Below are 19,999 nucleotides of genomic sequence, written 5' to 3' on the forward strand. Positions count from 1 at the left end.
TTTCGCCTGGGGCGGCGAAAAAGCCAGAGCCGGCCCTGTCCACTAGGCAGGTTTGCCGGTATAGCCCTACCGGTTTATCATTCCTGGCAAGTGTAAGCAAGGCCTAAGTATTAGGAGTGACACCAAAAGTGGTCACACGTGGTCCCTTCCTCCCCCGCCCCCTCCCCAGGATTGTGCAAGAGACCCTCCCAAAGAGCACTGCGGTATGAGGAAAGCGCCCACACTCCTTTGCCCCTGACCTCAGCAGCTGCCCAGTTTTTTCCCAGAATGCACTGCTGGGAGCACAGCAGGTGTAGACAGTCCTGGTGGGGGAAATGCTGCGGGGCAGCCGTGCCGCCGCACGCGTGAGCGAGGCAAACTGGTTTGACCTTTGTCACCAATATGGGATGTGGGAGATCCATGCTCACGTCCCTGCTCTGCAGGCATCAGCAAGCTGGGATGAAGAACTCTGCTCTGAATCAGGGCAGGCAGGGTCTTCCGGCTGGGTCTCCTTCAGGCCGGTGCCCTCACTGCGGAGCTAACACGCAATTGCTGAAAGGGTGGATTTTCATGCCAGTGGGGAACAAATTTCGAAACCTTGAACGTTGCCGCAAAATGGAATTGTCGTCCTCCGGCCTGCACTAGCGGTAACCACTCTAGATACGCACACCTGGGCCTTTTTGCACCTAGCGTGGTCCCACTTGTTTTGGGCAGAAGGGGCAGGCTTCTCCTTCAATATGGGTGTTTTAAAAGAGCTTCAGTGTCTGGGGCGTTCCACTCACTAATTGTCTCTTCGCACTTCTCTGTCTACATGGCCCCATCCCCACAGCATCTGAGCACATGGGCGGTGCGTCGGATAGGCTGGGGGAGGCTGTGCCACCCTGACCACGCTCCTCTCCGAAGTCCCCTCCTGCTTACGCTTCGCCCCAGCCCAGGCCGGCTGCTCTTCAGGGAGGCGTGCTGGGGCTAGGGTGGCTGGGACTTGGGGTGGCTGGGGCCACCTGTCGCTGGGGGGTGCGGGTAGAGGTACTGGGGCTGCCCGCCCTGTGCTTGGAGGGGTTGGGGGCACTGAGGCTGGGGGGGGGGCAATGCGTCGCCCTCCCGCCCGGTGCTCGAGGACTGGGGGCGGGGAAGAGGGCTGGCCGTCATGGGGATGGGGGGCTCCAGCGGGGGAAAGGGGACGGGTCCTCAGGCGGGTGGGGGAGGGCTGGACGGGGGCTAGCCTCCCGCAACCAGTGGTTCAGCCGCCGCCCATGTCTGAGCCCCTCACAGACATTAGTATAGTCTCACAACACTGCTGCAAGACCAGAGAAGTGCTAGTATCCCCATATTACAGGGATGGAGGGAAACTGAGTCACAGAGAGATTTAAATGACTTACCCATTAGCAGAAAGGCTCTGGTAGAACCAGACATTGAACTAATGTCTCCTGAATCCCAAGCCATCCTGCCCTCTTTAGCACACCACATTGCATGTAGATTTCAATGATCTAATCCCCATCACCTGATTGATTGCTTCATCCTCTATTTTCTGTTGCACCCTGGCAATGTCCAGTATTGAAAGGAATTCGGGGTGTGTGTGTGTGTGTGTGTGTGTGTGTGTGTGTGTGTGTGTGTACACCATTGTCCTCTGCTGGATGGAATCAGTACTGCTCACGTGTGTGTCATAGGCCTTACGCTGTTTGTAGATAAAGGTCAAGTCGCAAAGATCTGTGCTTTGTGGAGCTGGGGATCCAAGTTTTAGGCCATGAAGTCAGCATAAGAACTGTGAAGCTTTGGGTCGCCACAGATTTGCTGTAAGATTCTGAAACTTGTGATACTGAGGGAAACGGTGATTTAAAAATAAGACTCTTATAAAGTGATTTAATGTTCGAACCCGATCATAGTCTGAATATTTTATAAGCAAATATGTAGGTTCTTTTTCTTCTATCAGATCAAATACATCACATGCCAGAGTCTGGGTCAGACATATTTCCAACGCAAATGAGTCAAATGAGAAAAAAACGTAACATATTTTCAGGATAGGGTTCAGACATTTTAAAAAAATCTTTTGTAACAAGGCTTTTTACATGAGATTAAATCCCCAGCTATTGACAGGGATTCTAAGAGACAAGGAACGCCATTCTGCAACTGGATCTGCTCGCTCCGAGCCCAGGCAGGCCGACTGCAGAATTGAGGACAATGTTCATGTTTGCTGGCAATTTTTCAAAACAAAAAACAAAACAAAACGGGGCAATAAATCCAGGTGATATATTTATAACTATTCCCCTGCTATTCCGAGAACAGCACACAGGCCTGGGGATCACGTATGTTCCATTTATGCTCGCAAAAGCATGGTGCACGGGTGTGAATTGTCAAAGTGCTGTCAACTACACAAAGTAAATACATGAAACGATGGAGAAAAATGCTACTTTCTGGAGTCGCTTTCAGTTCTAATCGCTTTAGGGGCACTTTTTCAGATGGAAATGTGATTTTTCAAGTTGACGGTGGCCCTTTTAAAAATGAATCCTCGGAACATTTCTGTTGGTCATAAGTCTTGCTGAATCGTATTTGGTGGGTTGTCTGTGGCCCTTTAAATGTTAAAGAAAATAAAATCTAAACAGAAAAGACTGGAGGAAGAAGGGTAGGAATGGAGTCTGATCAGCCATGTTCTGGTGCCCTCATTCCTACTTAAAACTAATCCTACCACCATGTTCTACTTCCCAGCTTTCCCACCTACCCTCTGGTGTGCTTCGCAACTCAGCTCTGTAGCATTAGAGGGATGACCAATGCTTCCAACTCCTTGCGATTTTCCTCATGTGTCCCGTGCTATTTGGTGTTTTTTCTTAAAGCCCCAGCTCCTGGAGTCATGTGATTACATGAGACTCTCAGCTCTTATTTCAAGAAACAAAATGAGTCTTGAGCCCTTGTGGTTGCAGTGAAAAGCTTGAAAACATGAACCCAAAGGTTCAGACACAAGAAGGCAAATATAAAGAACTCCAAATGTATTAGGTTTTTTTTTTTAAATAATGATTTTTAAGCTAATCATGATTTGTGGGACCTGGCTCATGATTTTTGAATGTGATCCTGGAGTTTGCGTGCTTTCCCAGATGTCCCTGTGCTCTGCTCCCCAGCTCAGATCTCATCTGCTGTATGGCAGGAGTCCCCTGCCTTTCTTAATTCCCATGTGGCGTACTCTGGGCCTGCGTTTTAAAGCCAGCGTGCACTCGTGCGAAGGGAGACTCCTCTAAGAGTCCATCTGGGACTCGTGTATACACGAGTGTGCCGCTCTCACCTCTTATCATAACAAATTGGTTTAGGAAAGGCAGTTTCTCTGGGGGAAGAACTGCTCTCACGCTCTGTTTAAAGCCGGTAAGTGCCCGGCTGTACGTGACGGATGGTGTCTCCTTTGTGGAGGTGCTTCAGTGAACTGACAAGACACTTTTTTAGGGGGAAATGTTGATATTAAATTTCCCTCCATCTGTAAACAAAACTCCAGGGCTGTATTAATGCAAACCCATTTCCACTGGGCAAATCAAAGGGGGTGAAGATAACAGGCAGAAGGGGAGGGTAAGAGCTGTCAGAGTTGAATAAACTGCCTCAAGTATGTCCCATCCAAAATAACACAGCGAGGCTTTTTGTCCCCCTCTAGTGGCTGGCCCCTATATAGAGGCTTATAAGTCTGCTTACTGCATTTGAGCTAATGGACCTTGTCTCTCTCTCTTAGGTACTTGTATTACCACACTATTGGAGCACCTCACGATCTTTAACATAGTTACAGAAGTGCTGTTATCTCCATTGTACTGATGGGAAACTGAGTCACAGAGAGACTAAGTCACTTGCCCAAGGTCACACAGGAAGTGTGTGATGGAACACAGCATTGACTCCCAGGCCCTGGGCTAGTCCACTAGCCACCCCTGGCTCTGCTTCTTTAGCTCACGCTTTTAGATCCAGAGATCTCATGTTCACTCCCCAAAGACAACCCCTTCAAGGCCCAAAACATAGGTTTTTTAAACTTAAAAGAAACAAAGGATTGGTTTGGGAATGATTGTAACATTGGACAGGAATAGGTAGCTTCCTGGATTATTATTTGTCTTTATTTCAAAGAAGTCCGTCCTTTAAATGGTAATAGTCCCCCACAATCAAATATACACCTGTGCAGTCACCCACCACCACTCAGGACCTCCAAGGGACCACTGACATCCCTGTCACTATAGGTACATGGGACCTTCTGCCCAACCACTGCACTGGGTCCATTTTGCCTGGTGAGTAGCACCTTACTCTGAGTAGTGCTCTTGATTTCGGTGGGACCACGTGCTGGTAAGGTACTGCTCTCTGAGAGCATGGACCCTGAGGGATCTGTGTCTTAGCAATGACTTTTCCTTCTAAATCCGCCCCCCCCCCAAAAAAAAAAAATTGAAAAAAAATATTCCTGATGTTAGATCAGTGGTTTTCAACCTGTGGTCCACGGACCCCTGGGGGGCTGCAGACTATGACTAAGATTTCGAAAAGGGTCTGCACCTCCATTCGAAATTTTTTAGGGGTCCGCAAATGAAAAAAGGTTGAAAACCACTGAGATAGATTATGGAAGCACGCAGAGGCGCCAGCCGAGACTGGGGGCCCGTTGCATCATACAGGGTAGCGAAAGCCTGAGGACCGTGTAGTCTGACTACACAACGGGCGAGAGGGGAAAGACTCATCCAAGATCACAAAGCAGCTCATTGTTCAAGCCAGGACCAGCCCTTTGGTTCTTTGGCCAGCTTCTTAACCACTAGACCAGGCTGTTTCGTGTTAAAATCTGCCCCGGTCCCTAGCAGTTTACACTCTCAAGACCCAGTGCTGTGAGGTACTGGGAGCCTCCTCTGAGGTGCTGCAGGGTGCCCTCGACTCCTTGAGACCTTGATGGGAATTCGAAGTGCCCAGCACCAGTCAGGTTCAGCCCCAAGTCAGACCTAACACAATGGCCAAAGAGCAGGGGAAGGGGATCAGGTGTAACGTGTGATGATGATGACGACGATGCAGTGGAGGTGCTGAGCCTGGGGGCTGGTGGAAGCAGTGAGTTCTGAGAGGAGAGGGAGGCCATTCCAGTCAGAGGCTTCTGTGTTTGTTTCTCACGTAAATGGTGCCCTGAACCTTTCCCTGGCAAACATAATCCCCTCCCAAGCTGCCACTTGCCGTGCCTGGCTCTGGGCAGGGCGTAAATCTCCACAGAAGGACCTGGCGTGAAGGGTAATAAAGAGGTCACATTATGGACCCATAAATCTTCGCTGTCCAGCGGCTCCGTGAAAGGGAAATTGTTGCCCTGAGTGTGACTGGAGGAGCCCTTCCCTCCGCTCCCATTGTTCTGGCTCCCTGCGGGAGCTGTTCAGGCAATTTGCTGCCTGACTAAATGTTTCCTTTCCAGGCTGCTAGTACAAGGTGGGGGGGAAGAATAAGTGTCAAAAGGGCTCATAATGACTGGATTTAAAGCCATGGAAGCACTTACTCAGGCGCCTTCCACAGGGAGCCTCCAGAGGCTGATGCTACTTAATCCTCGTTCTTGATGAAAAGGCAAAACTGAACGAGCAGAACACTGGAAAAACCAAACCCGACCAAATCCGTGTGGTGCTGCGACCCTGGTGTCCTGGCGAACCCGGCTGTCCTGGCTGTTTGCAGTCACCGCGCACAGGTTCTTAGCATGGTGAATAGGCTTTTCTCTGGCACACAATCGTGTCTGAACAGATTTCTCCAACGCTGATGGCTACATCCTCACAAAAGGCCCCGCTAGGAGCGGAGGTATTATCCCCATTGGGGAGGGTGGGGGTGGCGCTGAGGCAGAAAGAGATGAAGGCCCAGCTCTTCACAGAGGGCTTCATATAGAGCATAAGGCCAGAAGGGAGCATTATGATCATCGAGTCTGACCTGCTGCAGAGGACTCCATCCAGCCTTTCCTCCAGTGTCCCTGAGCAGAGCAAGAGAGGCCCTGGGAGCAGAGACGTGGCCGAGTGCGCTGTTACAGTACATAGGGCCAGGAGACGAAGCTTTGTTCGATGTGGTAAGAACCGGGAAGCCAGTGAAGAGCTCCCAAGGAGGGAAGGGGTAGCGAGGCTGGAGTCGTTAAGAAGTTAGGTGCTCGGTCTTTTGTAGATTCTTGGATTGTTACAGGCAGAAGGGTCCATTATGGGATCCAGCCTGTCTCCAGTACAACACAGGCCAGAGCACTCCACAGTCATTCCTGCATCAAGCTCAGCTGAATGTGGTTGAGTTAGGCCTTGTTTTATAAAGACATCCAGTCTCGGGCCTTCTAATTCACCACTAGGATAATGGGATCGTGCCAAAGACTAAACTACACATAGCAGAGCTCAAGACTCCTGTTCTACATCAGTTTATACTGTGTGAAGAAGCCCTCCTAGGGAGCATTCCTGTTAAAAGGATTTCAGCAACTTTGGCCTGGTCTACACTACGACTTTAATTCGGATTTAGCTGCGTTAATCCGAATTAACCCTTCACCCGTCCACACTACAGAGCCAGTTAATTCGAATTAAAGGGCACTTAAAATCGATTTCTGTACTCCACCTCGACGAGCGGAGTAGAGCCTAAATCGATTTTGTTAATTCGAATTAGGGTTAGTGTGGCCGCACACCACCGAATTACTGTGTTTAAAGTAATGGGGTAGTGTGGCCGCACACCACCGAATTAATGTAGTTAAAAACCAAATTAAGGTGCTTAGTGTGGCCGCGCACAATCGAATTTATACAACCTGTTTCCCAAATTCGAATTATCTAAATTCGGATTAATCCTGTAGTGTAGACATACCCATAAAGTATGCTCTGGAGAAGAAGGAGGCTCTCTTCCTGATGAGGAACATTAGCAGTCTCTCCTCAGACAGGTCTGTAGTGCTGTATGAGATTGTGATGAGCTTATACCTTGCAAACTTCATCTTCAACTCCTGGCTGCGCATTTCCTCCTTGGGCAGTGTGGTCTTGTCACACTCACCTTGGAGATCAGCATTCTGGGGCTATTGTTGCTGTTAGAGACATCTGCATCCCCTCGAAACAGCTGGGTAATATTAATGGTCTGATTTTCAGAAGTAATGAGCATCTGCAATTGCCATTAAAGTCGCTAGGCGCTATGGATGATCAGCATTCTGAGATACCGAAACTATGGGTTTAGGTGTAGAGCTGAATGGGAAATGGTTTGGGGTTTTTTCTCCCTGAGGAAGATTCAGATGAAAGCAAAACATGTTTGTCAACATTTTCAGTAGAAAATTTCAACCTTTCATCAAACCGAAAATCCCCAAAATGAACATATTCCGCCAAAAATTGATGGAAACTAAAAAAGTTTTGGTTTTCTGATGAGAAATTGAATTATTTTGTGGCGAGCAGACACTTTCTGCAAACATTTAAATGTAAGCAAAAACCCATTGTTCTGCTGGAAATTATTTGTGACCAGTCCTTCCTAGTGGGCCCACTTTTGAGGATACTGGCCATTATCTTTTATGGGTGAGCCAGGTTAAATCCACTTGAGCATGATGGGGGTGAAGGATTGATTGCAGTGCTCTCATGTTCATGTTTCACTGAGGAAAAAGAGAGAGACTGTGAGAAACAGAGCAGACAGGAGGGAATGAAAAACTCTAGTGCGGGGAAAGAAAGGTGGAAAAACACAGCAGAGCGTAGGTGGAGTGAGAAATGAATACAGAGAAGATGGAGACTAGGAAGGGAAAGAATCTAGTGCAAAGAAGTTTCACAACGTTGTGCCTGACAATAGACCTCAGGCCGATAGTAATGAGACATACTTTACAGTAGAGCTGGGTGGAAAATGTTTTTTTTTTTTTTTTTCTACAGAAAATTCTGACAAAAATTATTTAAAAAATATTTGTCGTCAAAGATTTTAGCAGAAAATGTTGACTTTTTCTCAGAAAACCAAAACCCTGAAAATTTGGTTTTCAGCCAGTGTTTTTCCTGTTTTGGGCTGAAAACAAACAAACGAAAAAAGTCCTCAGAGAAAATCTTTTTGACTTTTGGCCAACAACTTTCAATTTTTGGTTTTCTGATTTAAAACCAATTAAAAATGTCTAGGAAAACAGACCCTTCACATGCACCCTTTCGTTTTGTTGAAAACAGAGTTTTCCACTGGAAAAAGTTTTGAGTTACAATTTTAGACCAGCCCTATTTTACCCATTTTTTTTTTTTTTTTGAGCGTGTGGAAAATATATCACTGAAACTTTTTTTTCAAAGCAAATTGGCCTTTTGACAAAATAAAACTTTGTGTGCAAAAATGTTCATTTCTTTTGAAAATGTTGGGGCTTTCATTGAAACCCGCCCAAAAATCAGCGGAAATTTTTGATTTGTTCATTGAAATTTTTGATTTTGTTGAGATTTTTCACAGGAAAAACTCGTTTCCTAACCAGCTGTTCTAGTGCCTTTGCTTTTCAAACAAGGCTTTTTGATCTGTGGTTTGGTTGAGACTCAACTAATTGTAAGGAGACGAGGAAGGCATTATAATCACAATATTGCCAGGATGGGCAGAGTTGGTGTCCCTAGCCTCTGTTTGCCAGAAGCTGAGAATGGGTGACAGAGGATGGACCACTTGATGATTACCTGTTCTGTTCATTCCCTCTGGGGCACCTGGCATTGGCCATTGTCGGAAGACAGGATACTGGGCTAGATGGACCCTTGGTCTGACCCAGTATGGCCGTTCTTATGTTCTTATGGCTACCCTGTGCATTCCAAAATCATGGATCAGGCCTAGAAAATAACGAGATTGGCATAAAACTCAGGATGGTTTCTAAAAATAAAAGATGTTTCTTTTTCTTTGCCTTCCGCTTTCGGAGCCTTTAGGTGCATTCGCGTCACATTTTCAAGTTTTTCTGCCCAAGCATGTGGGTTAGACTCTTTCTATTTTTTTTCCAAAGGAATGCTGAGATTCTTATCTAAGAACATGTCTCCAGGAGTTGGGGATTGAAATAAAACACCAAATTTCACAAGACTCAAAATGAAATTGCAAAATCCGTAATGCTCTTAAGCGTCCAAAGCCTACGAAAATCCCCGGAACGATTCCTGTTGATTTTCATGTGCTTTGAATCAGGTCTTTATGCTAGAATCTCATTTGCTCCTGACTTCAGTTGTAGACATTGCAATCGGGATCTGCAGTGAAAGGAGTCGAGACACCAACGAATCTGCCGTGGGCGTGGAGTGGGAGACGGGTTCCCCTGATCAAAACTGTTAGTCTCAACGGGCTTGTCTCTGAGATGTCTATGGAGAGATCTCCAGAGAGATCTGGAATAAATTGCCTAGGGAGCTTGTGGAATCTCCATCTCTGGAGATATTTAAGAGAAGGTTAGATAAATGTCTATCAGGGATGGTTTAGACAGTATTTGGTCCTGCCATGCGGGCAGGGGACTGGACTCGATGACCTCTCGAGGTCCCTTCCAGTCCTAGAATCTATGAATCTGTTAGGGTCCCAGAGATCATGCAGCTATAACAAAGCCCATGTCGCATGGCAAGGTTCCTAGGATCTGCAGTACAATACTGAACAGGCCACTTCTGCAGCAGCTTCTGTTTGGCATGGCCTAGCCTGAACAGCTTCCAAAAATGCGGTTTTTATCAACACTGGCCTGGACGTTACGTATATTCTGTCCCCGTACTGCGGTGCACACCATGTAACGTGTTTCTGCATGAGAAACCCCAGAAGACTGACACCTCCAAGGGTGGCTGCGATGTATGCTGCAAACCCAGGACAAACTGAGCTGCACTGTTTTTTCCCCTCCCCCGTCCCTTTCTCCTTTTTTTGTTATCATTCTTTCGAGGCTCAAGGAACAAACGCTGCAACTACATTCTACGGGCTCTACGTAGTTTCTATGTTTAGACTGAGAGCCAAGCAATCTCGTTCCTTCGGTTATAATCAGGGAAGTGAGTCTGCAGGAATGATTTTGTAACAACTCCCCCACCCCACAGGGGTCGTGTCGTCAGCTGCGGCTGCACCAAAGCACTGGGCAAGAGGATAATCCGTTAGTTAAAGGAGTAACTCCGCAAACTGACAGAAGTCGTAGGCTGTTATCCTCCCGTATGGGTTAACATCCGGGATGCATTGCAGCGGTTTAGATCTTTATGTCCCATGGATGCTCACCTCAGATGTTCTCATTTTACCAAGTCAAAGGGAATTGCACTGAGTTTGTCTGCGATTTCAATGGAATTACACCTCTTTATGGTGAGGATGGGTTTGCACTGTTTCTTGTAAGCTGCACATGTACCTCTCTAGTTCCCCTCTATGGCTGATCGAAGGACAGGGTGACCAGACGTCCCAATATTACCGGGACTGTCCTGATATTAGGGGCTTTGTCTTTTATGCAACTATGTCCCCCCACCCCCAAGAAAAAAAGTGTCCTGATTTTTCCCACTTGTTCTTTGTGACCCTATCCAAGGATGACATGGGTCTGTTAGACCCACTAGCTACAAGACTGTCTTTTGAGGTCAAGCGGAATTTCACTCTGGAGAGCTCCGTTCAAGTAGCAGGCACACCCCCACTGGTGTAACCGCTGTACTCTAGCTCAGCTGTAGAGATTGAACTGGGGGACTTCATTCTGGAGCTGAAAGCTTTCGTCTCTGGAGCTCACACTAAAGAGCTCTGACAGATGTTGCTCCTCTGTGGATCGGGCCCAGAGTGGAAGGTATAACACGCGTAGCCCAGCACTGCAAGCTCGACCTGCAATCTGAAAATCAGGATGTGATCCGTCTCTTACACCATTATCAGAGTGATGATTTTATGCATTAAGCATGGGGGGAGGAATAGCTCAGCGGTTTGAGCATTGACCTGCTAAATCCAGGGTTGTAAGTTCAATCCTTGAGGGGGCCATTTAGGGATCTGAGGCAAAAATCTGTCTGGGGATTGGTTCTGCTCTGAGCAGGGGGTTGGACTAGATGACCTCCTGAGGTTCCTTCCAACCCTGATATTCTATGATTCTAACTGCCAAGGCAGAATAGAGTCCAGCTTACTCTCCCATAGCTGTTTTAGGGCTGCAGTGCTTGAGGAAGAGTCTCTTTAGCATCTCCAAATTCCCAGGAACATATTTTGTAAGCAGACCCAGATTTGTCCATGTGGGTACTTCTGTGAAACTGGCTAAAAACCACCTTGTGCAGTACACTGGCCTAATGCATGTGATCATGTCGCCCTCTAGTGGCTCACCCCACTCACTATAGCAGCCTATTTTCTTGTTCTTGGAGAAGGTCTCCTTTACTTCAAGTGGTAGAGGCCTGTTTTTCTATGCTGAGAGTCTTAGGGTCAATTCCTGATGATGACTGTGGTGTCAGTAAACAGGTAGTGTGTTACCTGTGCATCCATTGTGCATGTGGATCTAATGCTTGCATGCAGAGCTGGATGTTTGCTTGTGCAAGTGTCTTCCTGATTTACATGTGACAATGAGGACTTTGCACCCTCAATAGGTGCATGTTGTTTTCATGTGTAGCCTTGATGAGCCCAGTCCTGCATCCCTGGGATTCTTTACATTGACTTCAGTGGGCCTCCATGAACAGCGTGGCTTTGATGAAAAGAGAGGGCCTCAGTTTGCACCTCTCTAGGTAGTTTCACAGCCCTGATCACTCTACTACCGTGGTTTTCATCCTGTGGTCCGTGGGCCCCTGGGGGTCCACAGAATATGTCTCAGATTTCCAAAGGGGTCCGCCCCTCCATTTGAAATTTTCTAAGGGTCTGCAAATGAAAAAAGGTTGAAAACCACTGGTCTAGTCTCTGAGAGGCTCATAATCATTAGAGGGTTTTATCCTCACAACACCCTGTGAGGTAGGGAAGTATTATCCTCATTTGATAGAAGAGGCACAGGGTATATTAAGTAACTTGTCCAAGGCGCTAGAGACTACATGTAGCAGAGGCAGGACTCCTGAATCCCAAGCCAGGGGCTTAGCCACTTGGCCAGCCTGCCTTTTCTAAGGAAAGCCGTAACCCCCCCCCCCTGTTTTTCTGCTCTCTGCAGATAGCAAGGCACCGCTTGAGTATTTAGGACCAAGAGTGGAGAGTTTTAAAAATGTTTTATTTAACTCAGTCTTTCCACTCCCCTCCCCCCCTTTTTTTGTTTACTGTCATGCCAGCAGAGTTCTTTGATGACTACTCTGAGGGGCGAGAATGCGTCAACTGTGGAGCCATGTCCACCCCGCTCTGGAGGAGAGACGGCACGGGCCACTACCTGTGCAACGCATGCGGGCTCTACCACAAGATGAATGGCATCAACCGACCGCTGATCAAACCCCAGAGGCGGCTGGTAAGGAACGGCTTGTGCTGCTCGTGTGCAGCCTGCGCACAACTACACAATAGACTCCAGAACAGGAAACGCTCACTCAATCCAAGCTGTCCAGAGGCGCCTGGGCACGCTGCAGTGACGAGGCTTAGAATTCTAGGCAAAAGTTGGCAGATCATCTGGTGTTTCACGTCCTACCCTTGCTCTGTCTCTTCTCCTTTTCACCCAGCGGCCTCCGGGCGTCTCTCTGGGCCTCCAAAATAACATCCTGGCTTCAGCTGAGTTGTCTGTGCCTGCAACACTTGGTGATCTGTTGTACTGGCTGCATTGGCTCCTCAGTGAAGGTCCCATGGCAAATGGTGCAAAGGATTGTGGGACACATGGGAGAACCCAAGTGCCTGCCTGCTGCTCACAGCTGAGCAGAAGGCCAGCCCTTGGTTTTACAGGGTTCTACACAAAATAACATCTACAGAGCTCTGCTTCTGACCCCCAGCTCCCTTTCCACCTCCAGCCTCGTCTCCTCCACCTCTCTCTACATTTCTACGTACATGTGATGCCCACCCCATGGCTACCTCCTGCCTGCCTGTGACCTCCCTCAGCTTCTGGTGACCCCACCATCTCCATAGCCTCTGGTGGCTTCCTGTCTGAGCAAGCCAGGAGGTAGAACTGAAATGCTGGGGATGAGAAAAAGAGTGAGACAGTTTGGTGTCTCCCAGGGCCTATGGGACTGGAGTCAGGACAGAGCATGGATAGGGAATCAGGCAGGGGCTTCTGGCTGGTAGTTAGGTGAATCTATCTCTCTGTGTGTAGGTATTTATACCATGCCCATTCCCATGGGATCGCTGCACCTGTCTCTGGGGAAGGGCACCCTGCAGCTTCGTAGGGCACATCTGTTGGAGAGGAGGTGAAGAGAGAGGTTTGTGCCTGGCCCTGCTGGTGAGAAACCACCCATCCCCACACTGGTGCAGCTGGTGTGGATGCTCTATGCCCTGGGGAACGGCCTGCTTAGCCCAAGCCTATTTATCCCCTGGACACCCAAGACTCTGCCACAATCCTCTAGCAGCAAGGAGCCAGCTGTAACATCCCCTCCCGCCTCCATGCCAGGAGGAGGGGGCGTTGTCCATGTGCGGTCTCCAACCCCACCTCCTCCCCTCTATCCCACGGGCCTGTCGCGCTCCAGCATGTTCAGAGAGACAGAAGGCAAAAATCATGCCACTGCCTGGGTTTCTTTGGCTTTGCCTTCTGTGGATGACGCTCAGCTGCCCATAAGCCGCTGGCTCTGGCGCCCTCTGCTGGCTAAAGTGCTTCATGGCGATGTGCTCCTGGTTTGTCCTCCCAAAGTCACTTGAGCTGTTTCGTGCTTTGCTAGGCCCCAGACTGGCTTAAAAGAGTGCTGGGGTTGTAAGGAACCGGTGTGCTTTGCGCCTGGCAGAGGTGCTCACTCAGCAGGCACAGATATCGGGAGCTGCTTGTTCCACTCGGAAACTGACTCTTCTCCAGGTTCGACGCAGCCTGAATTTGTTGCCGTTCTGGGCACGCTCCAAAGCTCCCCGGTGTTTGGAGAGGGCTGAGGTGGCCGGGATGGGGTTTCTTCAGCGAATTTGAGCGTGGGGGGAGATTTTGAATTGCTTTGTAATATGGTTTGGCCCCAAATCCCCATTTGCTGCTTCCGTTCTGCCATATATTTTTAAGAGAGGACAAAGGAAGCTCAGCGCCTGGGACAGGTGCCCAGTGTGTGTGCCTAGGTAACCCTTTGAGTGTTGTGGGTCCCACTCTGGGCCCAGTCCACAGTGGCTGTGTGTCTGGTACAGCCCATGGCTGCAGTGAGTGATGCTTTAACTCAGGATGTCTCGCTTTCAGTCCCTGGTCTTGGTGAAGATGGTGGCTGGCGTACTTGTTCAGATAAAGAAGTTCAGTACAGAAAAGATGAGTGTTAAAAATCAACTGGCTCTGTAAAGCCATTCCCTCGTCTCCGTATGTGCTAGCTCAGACACTGCCACCTGATAACTGCCGATCTTTCCACAGTGACTGCGGGGTTTGTGTTTTGAACCAGTATAGAAACATCTCCCCAGGTGTTTGCAGGATCTCCTCCCCAGCGTGCAGACACATACAGGGTTTGCCTGCCTTGCATGTTCTCTCCAAGGCTCTCAATCCACTGACGGCTGTTAAGGAATGAAGCCAGGGTTTTCCAAAGGGGGTGGGGGCACATCCCAAAGGACTAGCGGGGCTGGGGTGCACAGGAGATGTCTACAATAAGGTGGGTGGGCCCCTGGTGAGGTTGCAGGGAGAGAGGACTGATTCCCGAAGGGGAGCTCAGCGTTCCAAACCTTGGGACATATTGAATTAAATGTCATCCCACCCTTGTGGGGCAGGTGTTCTGATCCTCATTTCACACGTAATGAAAGCAAGCCAGAGAGAGAGGACGTGATAACGCTGCAGATCACTGGGAGACGTGGGACTGGAATCCAGATTGCTGACTCCTTAAGGCAGTGCTGTCACCACTAGACTGGGGGGCATGGATCAGCGTTCACGTCGCACTCCCCGTCAGTACCCGGCCCGAGCCGGGGAAGCTAATGAGCCAAACCCTGGACCAAATTCAGTGATGAATCCTGGTAACGTGCCAACTGAGGCACGTTGCACATACGTTAAGAAGAAGACCACTAGACCACATGCATGTACACTAGTTAACTAAGCTGCTTTGCTCTACAACAGGGGTGGCCAACCTGAGCCTGAGAAGGAGCCAGAATTTACCAATGTACATTGCCAAAGAGCCACAGTAATACGTCAACAGCCCCCCATCAGCTCTCCTCCTCCCCTGCTCCCAGCGCCTCCCGCCCACCGGCAGCCCTGCCAATCAGCGCATCCCCCTCCCTCCCCGCACCTCTTGATCAGCTGTTTCGTGGTGTGCAGGAGGCTCTGCGGGGGGAGAAGGAGCGAGGGCATGGCAGGCTCAGGGGAGGTGGCGGGAAAGGGTGGAGTGGGGCCAGGCCCTGTGGCAGAGCCAGGGGCTGAGCAATGAGCACCTCCTGGTCCATTGGAAAGTTGGCACCTGTAGCTCCAGCCCTGGAGTCGGTGCCTGTACAAGGAGCCGCATATTAACTTCTGAAGAGCCGCATGTGGCTCCGGAGCCACAGATTGGCCACCCCTGCTCTACAAAATTGGGTGGAAACTTCAGGCCAATGGGCTTTCTTGTGTTTCAGTATTTCCCCCCTTCAAGTTCCACAAGAACAGTCGTTCTCATGTGGTTTCAGCACATCACTTTCCAGTCTCCCTGTGCCCCCCATTAATCAGGAAATGCAAAGGGCTGCGCTAAAATCTGAAATAAACAAAAACTCCACACAAATTTTCCCCGTCCTCTAAAAAGCGTTGATTCACCCTGCGCTTGAGAGGACAGGCTGGCTTTTATCGTACCTGCATCGATCCCTTCGTTTCTAAATTGACTTGCTGAAGCAGCAGCAGTTTGGATCTGGGTTTTGAACACCCTGCCGTCGGGGTGTGTTTGGCTCCCAGTCTTGGTTCCGCCCATTAGGTTCCTGATCCAGGTTTCAGTTTAGAACGCCCACCAAGTCTGGGTGTGTTCGGAGACACGGTTTTGTTCCAGGCCTATGTATAGCAAAGGAGGGTCAGCGCGTGAAGTGCACAGCAGTTGTACTAGGTCGGCGCCAGGTTCCCCGACCTTGATGCCAGTAAGCGCAAACAGGGCGGTAAACAAAGGGCGGCCATGTTGCCATCTGCAAAAAAGGCAAGACAAGGAAATGGCAGCCATATGGGCAAACCTGACAGGAACAGAAGATACTGTTTTGTGGGTTACAGACTCTGGGCAGTTAAAAAACAAAGCAAGAGTGAGAAGTAGGGGCTGGTTTCATAGCATTCTACGTGCTGACTATGACAGCCATTTTGTCTGACACACCAGGGATTGAACTGGGGACTTCCAGAGTTAAATACACAAGTAGCGACACCTTGAGCTAAAGCTCCATAAGCAGGCCTGTAACAGACACCCACCCTCTGTGGATCAGGCCCAGCGGGGGACCAGGAGCACATACTGACAGTTGCTTACATGATTTCATCAACATTTGTTCCAGAATGAGTCTTTCCTGGATTTTAAATATTGGTTTTTTGAAGGAAAATATGATTGAAAAACTCATATATGGACGCCTCTGCTTTGATCATTTATTTGATGTCAAAAGAGTGTCAGGAGCTGTACAGGTTAGAAGGCAAGAGCCCTGCCCAGGAGAGCTTACATTATACACCACTGACATCCGGGGGCCTTTGCCATTGACTTCTGTGGCAGCAGGATCGTGATTTCCTCACAGAGGAAATCCAGCCCAGGAGAAGCCTCCATCTTGTTTTGCCAGAGACTCTAATTGGCAGAATGCTTCAGCACTGGATTTCCCCCCCCCCCAATTAAAACAAAATCCAAATCCATCCATTCGGTTCTCCTGAGCAACCCTACAATAATAAAGCAATGTGAGCTGGCGGTGGATGGGCAGCAGGTCGGGGAGGAAGGAGAGTTAAGCTTCCAGAAAAGTTGTTATAAGAAACAGAGTAATGATGGCAGGACATCTCAACAATGTCCCTTTAAACACATGCAGGTAGGGATGGCCCCAAGCCAACCACCCAGGTCTAAACACCCTCTAATTTGGGGGGCGGTTGCGTTAGGATCCAGATCTTTATTTTCCATCTGGCCCCTCTTGCTGTGATGGAACAAACCAAAACCCTGGATCAAAAACGCCACCAAATTTCGTGGCACTCAAAACCTGGCTCCAGATTTGATAGCTTGGGCCCAGTTCCAGACTCGGCCTTTGTCACTTGAAGTTGGAAACAAATTAGATTTTTCTTCTTCGGCTTAGACCTTTGTCAAACCTGCCTTCACTTACAGAGAGGGTGCGAGTGTTGGTAGGAGGAGCCAGGAGCCCGTGGGTCTCTGCCCACTTGTGCCACTGACCCTGTTGGCTGGCTCGGCCCACTGTTGTCTGGCCAGAGCAGGAGGCAGTGCTTAGTGTGCTGCCTTAGGACCATGGCGGGGACTTAACGGTGACTGAGAGTCATGGTTCCGGGGGCAGGCACAAAGGGGGGGGACAAGCAGGGGCAGGCCCCCCCCAATAATCAGCAGGGGCACAGAACTCCTCTAGCTCCAGCGCTGGGGCGAGGATAGCGAGCTCCTCTGGCCGCGGGGGACACAGAACGTGCCCCCCCTGAAAGCCGTCAAATTTTTATTCCTGCGTACGCCCCTGCACGGCTCACTCCGGGGGAGAAGTAAGCCATGCCGGCCCGGTACCTGGTGTAGCTTGCTTCCTGCTCTGTGCCATCTCAGCTGGCTGGCATGTTGAGTGGGCGGGGCTGGAGCGAAGGCCCCACCCATTTGCCACTCCTGCCTGCCCACTCCCTGCCCACCTGCATGGAGGTGAATTAGCAGCTGCTCCCTCCCGCCCTGCCTTGCCCATGCAGGGTCTGGTGATGTGGGTCTTCTACGCAGGGGAGTACTATATTCTGTCACACTCTCTTTCTCACCCGCAGGGCTGCAGAACTGGGCTCATGGTTAAGCCCGGTGTGACTTTGGGGCAAGTCACTTTACCCCGCTGTGCCTTGGTTTATAAATCTGTAAAATGGGTACAAACCCACTGACCGTACTGCCAGGGGTGTTGTGACGCTGAATCCGTGTAATGTCTGTAAAGTGCACTGAGATTCTTCGGTGCTAGTTACTATCCATCTTACAAAATATTATCAGTACAGCCACAAACCCCTGCAACAGTTGCCATGTATCAGGGAAAGCTGGAAGGGGTCTGCTCCGACCTTGAAACGCTCATGCAAACAGTAAAGCTAGCGACTTGTTGACATTGCTGTTGCTTTTGTCTCTTGCTGCAGTCCGCCTCCCGCCGCGTTGGGCTCTCTTGTGCCAACTGTCATACCACCACGACCACGCTGTGGCGCAGAAACGCTGAAGGCGAGCCGGTCTGCAACGCCTGCGGACTGTACATGAAACTCCACGGGGTAATGACAATGAAACGCCGAGAACAAATAACACCTGACAGATGTGTAGTCAGGTTGCTTAATGCACTGCTGGAGGGCACTCAGCTAGTACGGTGATGAGGGTGGTACGAGAACCTATATAAAATAGAATAGACTCTTTACATTAGAGATGGACTGTGTTTACACTCACAGGATGTGAGACAGGGTTAGTTAAAGTGGTGCCAGGTGGGAATCTGCTTTATCTTACATGGTCTTACTCTCTTCTGTTGGCTGATCTCCCCTCTACAGCCCCAGGCTCCGGCCCCCCAACACATGAATCACACTCACACAAAATGATTTAGCAGGGTGATTTAGCAAGGTGTAACTTACCCAGCCGTTTATGCCCTCCGGGTGTAACAGACAAAGGTATAACATGATCCAATGGCTGGACGTTGAAGTTTACAAATGCAGACTAAAAATGAAGGGCCAGTTTTTAACCGTGAGGGGAATCAGCCATTGGAACAACTTACCCAGGGTTGGGGTGGATTCGCCATCAATGTCAATCTTTCAAACCAAACTGGATGTTTGTCTCAAAGACGTGCTCTTGTTCAAACAGGTATTAATTCGGGGAAGTCCTGTGGCCTGGCTTCTGTGGGAGGTCAGCCCAGATGATCACAATGGTTTTCTCTAGCCAGGGACGGCTCCAGGCACCAGCGCAGCAAGCGCGTGCCTGGGGTGGCAAGCCGCGGGGGGTGGCCTGCCGGTCGCCGTGAGGGCGGCAGTCAGACAGCCTTCGGCGGCATGCCTGTGGGTGGTCCGCCGGTCCCGCGGCTTCGGCGGCAATTCGGCGGCAGGTACGCCGAAGGCGCGGGACCGGCAGATCACCCGCAGAAACGCCGCCGAGGCCACCTGACTGCCGTGCTTGGGGCGGCAAAAAACATAGAGCTGCCCCTGTCTCTAGCCGTGGAGTCCGTGAATCTAAGGAAGTTGTATAATGTAATAACCCTTCTCTCGATCGTAGTCTCGTCATGATGACAGGAATTGGCTTTGTTTGAGAGGGTCCCCAACTCGTCCACCCCAAACTGCTAGGACCAGCCTGATGGCTAATAAGCCTGAAAGAGTCTGTTTGAATGAGATCTGGGCAAGTCACACAGTCCCCATGGCCGATCTGAACTTTTTAAGGTGTTACGGACCAGTTGCACAATCCTGCTCTCCACTGAAGTCAGGAACAAACTCCCTTCACAAACTCACTTCAGTGGTGCAGGATGAAGCTCTGTATTCCGAACGCCAGATGTGGACACAGATGTGTACAATGCCCAGGGAGTCTTAGTCCTGAACCACTGTATATCCACCTCTTGCTCCCCGCTCCAGATGAAGGCAAATTAGGGAAGACTGTCCCCGCTCTCCGTGGCTTGCAGGAATCAGAAGGTCAGGCTAGGTGGTCAGAGTGTGACCCCCTTCTGACCTTAAAATCTATGAATCTTCTCTGTGTCCAATGAGACACAGTGAAAACAAATGGCAAACCCTCACTGGCTGAACCGCAAACCCGAACCGCTCTTCCCATTGCTGTTCACAGGGGTGGGGGTTTGTTGGTTTTAGACACTAATTCATTTACACCGTTAATCATCTCCGTTCCCTGCGACTGTATGCTGTAGTGTTCATTTCCAGATGGGCCTAGGCCAAAGAGTAACATCTGGTCTCCACTTAAAATTAGGGCTGTGAAAAGTTTTTGCGCCCTCAGTGCCGTGGCTGGGTCAACTTAACCCCGGTGTAGACACAACTAGGTCGATGGAAGAATTCTTCCATTGTCCTAGCTAAAGCCTCCCAGAGAGGTGGATTAACTACACAGATGGAAACCCACCTTCTGTC

The 19,999-nt window shown here is 49.6% G+C and overlaps 1 protein-coding gene across 1 annotated transcript in view; it reads left to right on the forward strand.

Moving 5' to 3' along the window:
* Positions 1-19,999, forward strand: part of GATA4 (GATA binding protein 4) — a 48,538-nt gene that overhangs the window by 23,125 nt on the left and 5,414 nt on the right. Inside the window, exons 3-4 of the mRNA XM_024194589.1 lie at positions 12,039-12,205; positions 18,047-18,172. Coding sequence (XP_024050357.1) covers positions 12,039-12,205; positions 18,047-18,172 — 293 coding nt within the window. The remainder of the gene's footprint in view (positions 1-12,038; positions 12,206-18,046; positions 18,173-19,999) is intronic.

Source organism: Terrapene carolina, unplaced genomic scaffold (assembly GCF_002925995.2).
Source record: "Terrapene carolina triunguis isolate 2854851 unplaced genomic scaffold, T_m_triunguis-2.0 Scaffold228, whole genome shotgun sequence".
Lineage (NCBI taxonomy): Eukaryota > Metazoa > Chordata > Testudines > Emydidae > Terrapene > Terrapene triunguis.